Below are 12231 nucleotides of genomic sequence, written 5' to 3'. Positions count from 1 at the left end.
CGTATGACCCCGACTATACCACTAGTGTGGTAAGATAGGAGATGGCCTTAGTGTATATGTGATCATGTTCGGCCAAATGACTGAGCGCACGACTGAACACTAGAGGTTCAAATATTAGTCTGTTAATTCCAAGCAAGTGCGAGCAGTTATTAAATATATTAATGCATTAATATATATATATATATATATTTTTTTTTTTTTTGCATGTCATTGTAGGCCACTTAGTATGTCCCAAAATTGAAAGCACGAGCACATATAAACACCATTTTGGATTAGATAACGTCTCATGTAAACAGTCCACCGAATCTTTAAATCTGAATGAAAAAATAAAATACATGTAAACGTGGCTATTGATATCGCGTTCTTATAAGCCTATGTATAGAAGCCATAGAGTGTTAAATGGTGCTTTTGAAGCTGCATGCCTCTGAAACACTTACACAGCTAATGTGATATCAACCATAGAAAAGAACACCAGTGACATGGAGATTTCGCCGTCAAATACAGCGAACCCCAGGTGAAATGCTTACACGAGATGCTGGTCTCATTTGACCCTGTTCTCATGGCTTTATCAGCGTGTCCACAGAGCGATTGCATGCTCTTGCTGCATATTGCTGCAGATGTATGAACACAGATGTATAAATGCTTCTGCAAATATACTCAATATTCGTTCCTGCAACTGATGCAAAATGATGTTAACCACCAGGCAACATACACAGCGATATGGTATGGTATGTGTTTACATAATATATAAGTGTGTACTATATGTATTTATATGTACTGTATATATGAATACAGTTACCATGTGCTTCTGGTTGTGGTAATTTCTTTACCTCTGATGACGGATATGATCGCTGTCTCACGTGTCTGGGCTGCAAGCATGCTAAGACAGCTTTTGTGGATGGTTCATGTCCACTCTGTGAGCACATGTCCATGGCTACGCTGAGGATGCGGCTCTCATTCATTATTAGGGCTGGGTATTGTTCAAAATCTTTCGATCCGGTGCCAATTTCGATACCTCAGTTTCGATACCGGTTCCTAACGATACTTTTTTCGATACCATATGTTTTAAAATCCATTTCAACATCAACACAAATACATTAAACACAAAACTTTTATTTCTCACCTTAATTAAAACAAATTCTGGTAACACTTCACGCTCAGGATAACATTATTAATACAACTGGTTGTGCTTTTTGGATAGGGGTGTGCCATTCAGGGGCAGACTGGGACCAAAAAGTGGCCCTGGACTTTCTGGCCCACAGCAGCCCACCACATCTTAACGCAAACGCCCCTGTTTTGATATCATTTATTAATTTAATATTTAAGTAAACAGTTTGGGGATTTTAACCAATAGGGCAACTGATCCACCGTTGAAAAAAAAAAAGAAGAAAAAAGAACAGCAGCTGTTCATTTAGCGACTCCTAGTGAGCAATACATGCTCATCAAGACACAAACATTCTTCTAGAACTAACACTTTGCATTCAGTTAGCAGATCCATACGAATCATGCATGAAATAGAAGTTTATAAACTCAAACGACAGCTTTATTTTGCTTTACAGTTCAAGTCACACAAAATTTGTAACGTTTCTGAAATGCTGCTCGCACTTGTTTCTAAATATTGCTGATTCAAGCGTTTAAAACAATTCGCGCGCGTTCGGAGCTTTCACTCACTCATTGAAAGCACGCGCTGCGAGAAGCATTTCAGACAATGCACGTACAGAGAATGAATTCATCTTTCGCGTATCGTGACTTCTGAATGAACACATACACACACAATTATATCAAAATAATTGTCTCTACAAGTATTCTCGTAAATACTTGTGTTTCAAGATACACAATGGAGTAAACCAAACAGGGAGGGAGGGCAAAACACTCTTCCAAACAAATGCTTCATTAACACCGGCTTTGGTTGCAATACTCTTATCGCATATGTTGCACTTTGCTGACTCGGCATCCACTTTTATAAAGTGTAGCCACACTTTAGACCTCTTTGTCATTGTAAAACGGAAACGTTTTGAGAAAAAACAACTACAGTTGTGTTGTGTGACTGCGAGTATCTTCAGAAATGCTCCCCGTCACGTCCTTACATGCACATATGCTACAAGCTCACACAGACACAGCCACTTGGCAAAAAAAAATAAAAAATCCGGCCGCTTGGCTTTTGGAACCGAACTTTGGCACCGAAAGATAAAAAAATTTTCGATACTCATAGTATCGAAGTTTTTCGTTCGATACCATAAAGGCATTGAAGTTCGGTACCCAGCCCTATTCATTATAAGTCTTCCATTGAGTTCTAACTAGTCCAGTGCCACTGGTCGTATAGATCCCAGAGCCGTTTTGTTTAGGGACAAGGGAGACCTGAGGATTATGTTCAGGAATGTTCCACCGGGCCATCCCCAATGGCAGTCCTGAACCTCACAGCATAGCACCATCGATCAGTTTTATCTAGCAGCAGACACATTGTCTAATGAAATTGACTTGAGGAGGATAAGATGTCAATCGCAGCATCAGAGGAGGGGCTTTCGTTTTCTGATGCTGAAGACTTTTTGGCGGCTGCAAAATTGGAGTCAGAGGCAGAGTAGACCGTCATGCTCCTTCGAGCTGCCAAGAGTATCGGGATGGAGGTGAATTTGCCTGTATCCTCCAAACACTCAAGGCTGAACGATTGGTTTCTGGGCTCTGGACACGACTCTCAGCCATGCTTCACCCCAGTTACTTTCTTCCTGGAGGTTCATGAAGAGCTCACCAAAACATGGAAGGCCCCCTACACCACCCGGTCACGATTAAGCTCTTCCCTCCTCATTAACCTCTATAATGTGGCAGCAACGGTGTACGTTGAAGTTCCCGAGTTGGAGTGTTCGGTTTCAGTGCACTTGCAGTGCCTGCAAAATGCAGTCACTTGGATGAACAATCTGCACTTCCTGTACAAAGCGTGCTAGTCTTCAGCCCTGACTGCCAAGGCTTACATTGCCATGCTGCAAGTAAACCCAGCCAAGAAACTCCAGTTGCTAAATCGCCACGGTCTGGGTCTTCATCTGCCCATCGCCTAAGGGCACCCCCCTCAACAGGGTCGTCAAGCTTACTGTAGGAAGAGGGTGCAGCTTACTTCTCAGGGCACCATTAAGTCTTCCCAGAAGACCAAGAAGTGCCCCGAGATGGGCAGCCCAGAGATGGAAGGGGTTGCATGAACATCTGGGCTCCCATTCCTGGGGAAGGGCTAGGGGCGTTCAACAATGTTGTGGCCTGGTTCCCACATTCTGAATAAAGGATAAATGTCCTACATCTTTGGGTGTGTGGTGTCAGGATCTGTCTGTGAACAACACTCTGCTTTCACACTGTCAGTATTAGCACAGTGTGTCACCACTCAAGATGTTGCAGTTTCAGGATGCTCTGCTTTCTCACATTTCCCCTGCTATCTCTCCACGTGACTTGGAGAGTCAGGTCAGAGTTGGGGAGTCTCCTCTGCCTCTACTTCAGGACGCCATGCTTCCTGGGTTGGGCCCTTTTCCTCCCCTCTGCTACCCCACCATGGGTATGTCAGGAATCGTCCTGCTCGCTGTTTTGGGGCCTGGTTAGCGCTCCCTAATCCATTTCGCTGGCTAATTCAGATGATTTTACTCAGCAATGCAACTTAGTTCTACAAATCATGCTTTGAGTTTGGGCTGGCTGATTCTCATGTTATCTTAAGGCCACGGCTCAGTTATGTGCCCAAAGTTTCCACCACTCCCTTTGGGGACCAGGTGGGGAATGTGCAAGTGCTGCCCTTGGAGGAGGCAGATCCAGCCCTTATGTTGCTTTGTCATGTTCATGCTTTGTGCATATATGTGGAATGCACCCAGTGCTGGAGACTCTTTGAGCAGCTCTTTGTATTCTCTTTGAGACTCTTTGAGCAGCTCTTTGCCTCCTTCTGGGCATCACTCCAAATGGAATGACATCTGCAGAGCTGTGGGCTGGGCAGACCTAATACTTTTGTGTGATTCTATAAGCTCTGGGTGGAGCCAGTTTCCTCCCGTGTGTTGGGTATGAACAGTTAATTTGCTGGAGGTCTGGCTTGCTTTAGTGCCGTTCCTTTAGTTAGGATATGATCGCTTATCTTCTTCCAGCAGGTTTCCTGGCATTCAAACTTTTACAGGGAGGGATTAAGGAATATTGAAAGCTTAGAGGATTTTTTATTTAATTTTTTTCAACAGGATGCAGTTAAGTGCTTGTGGAAGAGATTTAATTTTTTAGCTATTAATTGAATATTGTCAGTGATTCTGCTGATTGGATTTGGTTGATACGATCATATCACCAGAAAGGGACAGTGAACAAAAATGTTTGAAAAACTACCTCAGCTAGCATATATTTATATCGGCTATCGGCCCCCCTGCTTGCCAAGATATCAGCATCAGCTGTCAAAAAAATAAATAAATTCGGTCGTCCACTGTTGCGGAACCCATGGCCATTCTGTATGCAAGCATCAATGTATTGAACTTTACACAAGCTGTAACTGGTAGCTATTGCAGACCTGCTGCAGTATGAATCATTGCACATGATTTGATTGCATGTTTTTGAGCATTTGAGCTAATAGCAAGATACTTTAATAAGCATATAAATACACAGCATACACACATCCTAGCTAAAACAGTCCATTTTAATGACACTGAACTACTTTCTATTAATATATTTCACTGTTTAAAGAAATAAATGTATTTAAGTTCTATCAACATTTCACATTTCTACTATTTTGTTCACATCTTGGAATTTTCTTTTTTCACAGTAGACTCTAGTATTGGCTTATCCGTGAACTATACAGGGGAAAAAAAATGCATATTAGGCATTATCTGCCTCAGTAACCATTCATGTTCATTTAATTTTGTTTTGTACAATGAAAGTGGTTTTGTTCAGTGAAATGGGGAAGAAGTCCTCCTGCCTAACCTCTCCTTTACTGTTTAAAAATGTCAGATTTGTTACAACATGATTGAGAGTAAATGATAAGTTGACATTTCACACATGCTGTAATTTCAAAGTTTTGCTTTAGTTCAAAAGAAAATAAAAATTAAATCCCCACTGTAAATCATGAATAATAATCTGTAAAAATGTCAATCAGCGAGGATGCTGGCTGAAATATTCTAAAAGTTAGAATGTATTTAACTGATATTTTAAACCAGCGGTAAAATAAAGCATAGACAATAGGATTCAGTCCTGAGTTTATATGGAAGGTCCATGTTAGAAATGTCATAGAAGTGGAAGAGATTGCTGTGGTTTTTGTTAGAGAACAGATGTAGAATGGAATCCAGCAAAGCAGATAAGCTGTCACAATGATTCCTAATGTCAGAGCAGCTTTTCTCTCAGATTTCCTCCTCACTGAAACTTCCATTACACATTTTACACCGCTCATTTGAGAGTTAATAACTTTCACTTGCCTTTGCACAACATAAAATATCCTCAAATATGCAGTGATGATCACAGTACATGGAAATAAAAAGGAAAAGATCAAATCAATGAATTTCCAAGCATTAGTTATCAAAACAATACACTGGCCATAACACAGTGTTTTGTCTGATGTGTTAAAATATCCGTTACTAATTACATACCAAATATTGTAAACTGAACAGAATAACCAGCAGAGACAGATGCTTATTAAAGTTTTAGTTGTTGTTATTTTCTGCGGGTATAGTAAAGAGTAACACACAGCCATATAGCGATCTACAGCAATTAAAATTAAATTACAAAGAGATGTAGAAAGGAGCAACCTAACGGTGATCACAAACAGTCCACAGTAAGTGTCTCCAAAATACCAACATGTCTCAATTTGCTTGATGCCCTCTACAGGTATCACAATTAGTCCAATAAGCATGTCAGCCACTGCCAGAGAGAGAATAATTAGGTTGGTTGGAGTGTGAAGCTTCTTGAAGTGAGAGATGGAGATGATCACCAGCAGGTTCAGAAACACAGTCCATGCTGACAGCAATAATACAAACATATAGATGATATTGTATTCATGACTAGAGCGTTTTCCGAAGTGTTCCAAGAACTGAGCCCTGAGGCACCCCAGTAGATGTTGTGACTTGGACACCTCACCTCTCCAAGATTCTTTGAAGTACCTATCTGATAAGTAAGACTCAAACTATTGAAGTGTGGTTCCTAAGATGCCCTTTGCCAGTAGGGTTGATATGAGGATCTGGTGGTTAACCGTGTCAAAAGCAGCGGACAGATCAAGCAGGATAAGTACTGAAGATTTGGATTCCGCTCTTGCCAGTCTTAGAGCTTCAACAGCTGAGAGCAAGGCAGTCTCAGTTGAATGTCCACTTCTGAAGCCAGATTGGTTGCTGTCAAGGAGGTTGTTGTGTTTGAGAAAGGTAGAGACTTGGTTGAACACAGCTCGTTCAAGTGTTTTTGCAATGAAAGGAAGAAGGGAAACTGGTCTGTAGCTCTCTAAAAGAGAAGGGTTGAGGGTGGGTTTCTTAAGTAGTGGAGTTAGACGAACTGTTAATTTTCTGCAAACAGTGTCTAAACAAGATGTAAGAGTGGTGCAGAAAGTATCAGTAGCACTGTTTGCATCAAAAGATGCTACGAGTTTAGGGGAAGGAAGTGAAGATGAAACCATTGCAGATAGCCTGGAGGGTGTAAGTGTGCGTAGGCTACGTCGAAATATGACATGTGGAGTGGTAAGTGATGTTTCAGGGACCATCTTGAGTTTAAGAGTGAGTAAGGGAAGTGATCCGATGTCTGCAATGGAGAAACCAGTACATGATCAGTAGAGCAGTGTCACATATGAATAAGGTCCAGTTGGTTGCCTGATTTTTGAGTAGCAGTAGATGACACTCGGTTGAGATCAAAAGAGGCATGCAGAGTGGGGAAATCAGCATACATAGGTTTATCTAGGTGGATGTTAAAATCTCCAAGAATAACTATGGGAGTACCATCCTCAGGAAAGGTTGAGAGCAACATATCTAATTCATCCAAATGTCGAGGCGGTGCCCGATGCGGTTCCGGAGGCCGAGGCGGTGCCCAAGACCGCACCCGAGGCCGTTACAGAGGCGGTGCCTGAGGCCATTCCCTATGCAGTGTCCGAGATCGCTCCCGATGCCTCGACCGAGGCGGTGCCCGAGACTGTTCCAGAGACAGTGCCCGAAGCCAAGGCGCCTCAGGTCTTCACAGACAGTCCAGAGTCGGGTCAGGTTCCGGTGGACTCTCCGAAGTCGGGTCAGGTTCCGGTGGAGTCTCCAGAGTCGGGTCAGGTTCCGGTGGACTCTCCGGAGTCGGGTCAGGTTCCGGTGGACTCTCCGGAGTCGGGTCAGTTTCCGGTGGACTCTCCGGAGTCGGGTCAGGTTCCGGTGGACTCTCCGGAGTCGGGTCAGGTTCCGGTGGACTCTCCGGAGTCGGGTCAAGTCACTGGGTGGTCTGCTGCTCTGTCCTGGGGGACTCCGGCCTCAACCACGGGGGCGTGGTGGTCCTCTGCTCCGCCCTGGTGGGTGCTTCAACATGCCCTTCTTGGACTTCTGTCTGGTGTTCTTGGTTTCTGTTTTGTTGCTGTCTGTTCCCCCCAGTTAGTCTTGCCATCCACCCCTCCCCCTGATCCTCCTCCATTCCTCCTCCCTCCTGGTTCTCCCTGTTTTATGTTACATTTCTGGTGTTTATTCCCCATGTTTTTCTTTTCCGGCCCTCCGTCCCTCCCCCTGAGCCTCCACCTGTCCGCCTCCCTCCTGGTCTCTGTGTTGTGTCTTGTCTTGGAGCGTCTGGGAGCCGCTCCGTAGAGGGGGGGTACTGTCACAGTGTCTGGGTTGTGTTCCCTGGGGTTCCACTAGATGTCCTCCTTTCTCACGGTGTCTGTCACCAGATCACTTCCTGTTCCCTTATTTGGTCACCTTCCTCCTTGTTGTGTAATTGATTGTTTCCCCACCTGTCTCCTGTTTCCTCATTATCCTTCTGTGTATAAATACCCAGTATGTCTTAGTCTGTGTTACGGAGTCCTTGTTTAATGTCAGTGTATTATTCATGTCCGTCATCCTTGCCTTGCCTTGTCTTGTCTTGCTTTGCCTTGCCCCGTGTTCGTGTCCTGTTTATGTTCCGATTTGGATTCTCTGGTTTTGACCCTGCATGGACTGTTACCTCTCTGGATTATCCCTTAAATAAATCATGCTTACCTGCAATTGGTTCTCTCGCCGTGTTTCAACCATCACGTAACGTGACACTCTCTTGCTCTCTTTATGTTTCTATATGCGTGTAAACACAATTCAGCAGGAAATGAAGACTGATGCCAGGATGCCCCCCCCCCAACTCACTTATATTACACTGCTCATTTATATCACATTACTCACTTACATTAGACTGCTTACTTAAATTACTCACTTATATTACACTGCTCTCTACTATCCATATGCATCTTTGCTCTTTCCTGTTTTTTCACCTTCTCTGAGAGATGATGCATGTCGGTGACACCTGTTGTTGTCCATGTGATGTCCGTCACGCTCTCACGATGGAACAAAATGCAGCAGTAAATTATCAGAATAAATCATCAGCTACTTTGCATCACTAATCTATATTATAGATCAGCACTTCACAGCCTATTAGCCTTTTTTTCCGCTCATACCACGTCCTTCTACCAAAATCCTAGTTTATACGACTTTTGTACCCTTTGTAGATACTTGTTGATTTTTAAATTTGGGCTTGGTTATCCTAATTCTTTAATTGCCATTTTATCCTTATTTTATCATAATTGCTACAATGAATTAATGGTATTTCTTTCAATGACACAATAGAATTAATCTGCGCTGAAGTAACGTTCACCGTGATGTCAATCAAGTTCAGCTGACAAAGGCATAGCTGTCCCGTCTCTCATTTATTTATTTATTTATTTATTTTTACATAAGCTAGCGTAACACTGTGGTTAAATGTAAAAGAAAAAAAAAATCCCTCCATTTCCTTTGGAGGTGTGTCGCCCTAATGGAGAAACCACCACTTGCTTTTACATATTCTTTCCTTATTTAAACACTGTTACTGTAATTATCTTAAAAAACACTGAAAATCAAACTGAGAATCAACTCTGAGCTGCTGCACGTGACCGTGTCAGATCAGACAAAAATACATGTGTATTTTTAAAACGTGCTAGGCCAAGTTTTTGTGCCATCTAGTGGTTTAGATGAAAATAATACCAAAGGCACCTTTTAACCCTGGTGTCTGTCTGAGGCAGGGGATACCCCAAACATCCTGAATATACAAATTATGTGCAGTGTAAGGATGAAACTTTATACGCTATTAACCATCGATTATGTCCAAGTGACAAATGCAGATTTATGACCTAACACTTGACATAAACATCAATATTTTGTGAAGCTTGATGTTCAGAAACTCGTGTGAAAAGTGATGTGGAACCAAAGAGGATTGTCACTTATCACACAATTTTCACAATGCATTTACATCATTAAAGGAATCTGCAAACAAATCTTAGAGATTATTATTAGTACAAACTTCTCTTTTGTGAGCCATTTTTACAGTGAGCTTTAAAGGAAGTTCACCCAATAAAGAACATTGTCATAATTTAATCACTTTTATGTTGTTTCTTTCTTTTGTGCAATACAATAGAAGATATTTTGAAAATGGCTGAACTATGTATACAAGTATGATTCTGGGTAAACTATCACTGTAGCTGTGCTCCTTTTTAAGTTTTATTTCACTGGTCAATGTTCTTGGACTTCACTGTGGATATAACATAATGCAAAATCAAAATATTTAGATCCATTCCTTGAATTTTGGCTCTTGTGCACAGTAATTTGACTACCAAGTTTAGAATTATTAAAATAAAGTAATTACATCATTATACAGCATCAGTGTGGGTGGTAGATGGGTTGGTCAATCTGATCCAGACACTGTATAAATGAGAGTAAGAAGAGCAGAACAAACTCATAACAGGAGAAGATTTACTCATGGTCTATGAGACAGAGGATCATGAGACTCAATACTGCTTTCCTGCCATCAACTCATCATGTATCAAGGGAAAACGCTCGAGTTATGAATACAATATCATGTATGTATTTTTTTCATTGCTGTCAGCATGGACTGTGTTTCTGAACCTGCTGGTGATCATCTCCATCTCTCATTTCAAGAAGCTTCACACTCCAACCAACCTGATCATTCTCTCTCTGGCTGTGACTGATATGCTTGTAGGGCTTATTGTCATGCCTGTGGATGCCATCAAGCTAATTGAGACATGTTGGTACTTTGGAGACACTTTCTGCGACGTTTTTATGATAATCATGGTACTACTCATCTCAACATCTATTTGTAATTTAGTTTTAATTGCTGTTGATCGTTATGTGGCTGTGTGTCACCCTTTACTGTACCCAAAGAAAATAACAATGACTAAAACTTTAATAAGCATCTGTCTCTGCTGGTTTTTCTCTTCAACCTACAATATTGGCTATTCACTTAGTGGCAGATATTTTGCAGCTTCCCAAAGATCAGATGTGTGCTATGGAAAATGCTATTTAGAAATAAGTTTTTCTTGGACATTAACTGACCTTTTTTTTTCTTTCTTGTTACCTTGTACCTTGATTATAACTTTATATTTGAGGATTTTCTATGTCGCACATCAGCAAGTGAAAGTTATAAACTCCCTGATGAAGAGTGGTAAATGTGTAACAGAAGGATCAGTGAGGAGGAAATCTGAGAGCAAAGCTGCTCTGACATTAGGAATCATTGTGACAGTTTATCTGCTTTGCTATATTCCCTATATAGTGTCTGCAACATGTACTACAGTAATATCTCCTGCCACAGTGACATTTCTATTATGGAGTTTGTATGTTAACTCCGGTCTGAATCCTCTTATTTATGCTTTATTCTACCGCTGGTTTAAAATAACAGTTAAACACATATTAACATTTAAAATATTAGAGCCAGCATCCTCTCTTGTGGACATTTTTAAAGATTATTAATTATTTTTGTAGAGGATAAAGCACAATTTCTTATGCTAACATACAGTTTTAAAGTCTTAGTTTGAGTTTTACATTAAAAGTGGAGACATTAACAGAATAAATAAACAAGTATGATACCCATGTGTTTCATTCTATGTTCGTGTTATGGCCTTATTTTTATTTGGCTAAGATTATTTTTAACATTGAAACATGTTAATATGTTGATAGTTTTGTTTGTGTTTAATGTTCATTCACTGTGTGTGTGTTGTAAATATGTATCATATATTGGTCTAGACAGACACTGCATTCAACCATGTGACCACATATTCTCTTTTACTGTGCATACAGAACAGTCTTCTAGTTCATGATAAATGCTTTGCAGAGTGTGTGGTTTTGAATATATATATTTAATTATGAATTATGTTTATGGTTACCTGTCAATTAGAATTTTATGTGCTTTGTAAATAAATTAGTTTATTTAAAGGTCAGTGTGCTGATTAATTTAATTTAGTTTACAGTAATTTACATTTTAAATAACATTTATATTTTAATAAACGTAAAATAAATGTTAAAATGCTAATAATAAATACAATATAAATAAAAATATATAGCACTAAAAACATATTTTGAGCTGTAAATCTCAATCCTACCTCTAAAGTTAACTGTAACAATTCATTAAAGATATGTACAGTTTTGTACAGATTTTGTACACTTACTCCAACAACAGCAACAGGAACGGGGCAATTAATCAACTGTTCCAGCACATCAGTGATATGTACAGTTTTGTACACTTTTTGTACATTTGCTCCAACAACAGAAACAGGAGCGAGGCACTAAATGAACTGTACCAAAATGGCTTAAAAACTAAATTTGAATTTTGTACGTATATAATCAAAATCCAAATTATATTTAAATTTAAAATGCATAATTTCAGTTAGGCTTTTGGCTTCTCTCCTGAGGCCACAAGAGGGTGCATCGAGAAAAAATATTACTAATGCAAGTTTATTCAAAGCATTAGAATACCTGACTGTGAAGTAGGGCTTGCATAGACTAGTCGAGTGATCAAATACTTGTCGGAAACAATTGACTAGTTGAGCACGCATTAACCAAAATGCATACAAAGAGTATGCAAGTACGACATGAATTTTAGGATTACTGTAACGGCAAAAGAAGGTGAGGAAGCAAATGCAAGTAAATCGGATATTTAATAAACACAGTCAGACACACAAGTAACATAAAACAGGATAACATAGTCCTCCTGTATGCCGGAGGTAGTTTGATAAAGACTGTCACTGGACTAATAATCTTGGTGACAGGGAACGGGCCAATAAACTTG

General features: G+C 40.4%; 2 protein-coding genes across 2 annotated transcripts; one reads left to right on the top strand and one right to left on the bottom strand.

Annotated features, from left to right (window-relative positions):
* Positions 1–5056: 5056 nt before the first annotated feature.
* Positions 5057–8123, bottom strand: LOC113053914 (trace amine-associated receptor 13c-like). Its single transcript, XM_026219082.1, has 2 exons — positions 8095–8123; positions 5057–6023 (listed from the first exon to the last, which is right to left on the bottom strand). The coding sequence occupies exons 1-2, from the start codon at positions 8121–8123 to the stop codon at positions 5057–5059; spliced, it is 996 nt and encodes a 331-aa protein (XP_026074867.1).
* Positions 8124–9875: 1752 nt separating this feature from the next.
* On the top strand, positions 9876–10916 carry LOC113054851 (trace amine-associated receptor 13c-like). Its single transcript, XM_026220637.1, has one exon. It carries the CDS (start codon positions 9909–9911, stop codon positions 10914–10916), a length of 1008 nt encoding a protein of 335 aa, XP_026076422.1. The 5' UTR covers positions 9876–9908.
* The last annotated feature ends 1315 nt before the right edge of the window (positions 10917–12231 follow it).

This window comes from Carassius auratus, chromosome 35 (genome assembly GCF_003368295.1).
Source record: "Carassius auratus strain Wakin chromosome 35, ASM336829v1, whole genome shotgun sequence".
In the NCBI taxonomy this organism is placed as follows: domain Eukaryota; kingdom Metazoa; phylum Chordata; class Actinopteri; order Cypriniformes; family Cyprinidae; genus Carassius; species Carassius auratus.
This window is presented reverse-complemented; position numbering and strand designations above follow the sequence as displayed.

Excerpts from the sequence above, each read along its gene's own strand:
- LOC113053914 (XM_026219082.1), bottom strand. The coding sequence starts at position 8,123 with ATGATTTATTTAAGGGATAATCCAGAGAG. Across the intron at positions 6,024-8,094 it reads TTAAGGGATAATCCAGAGAG|GGCTCAGTTCTTGGAACACT; the intron begins GTAACAGTCCAT and ends GGGGTGCCTCAG.
- LOC113054851 (XM_026220637.1), top strand. The coding sequence starts at position 9,909 with ATGGTCTATGAGACAGAGGATCATGAGACTCAATACTGCTTTCCTGCC.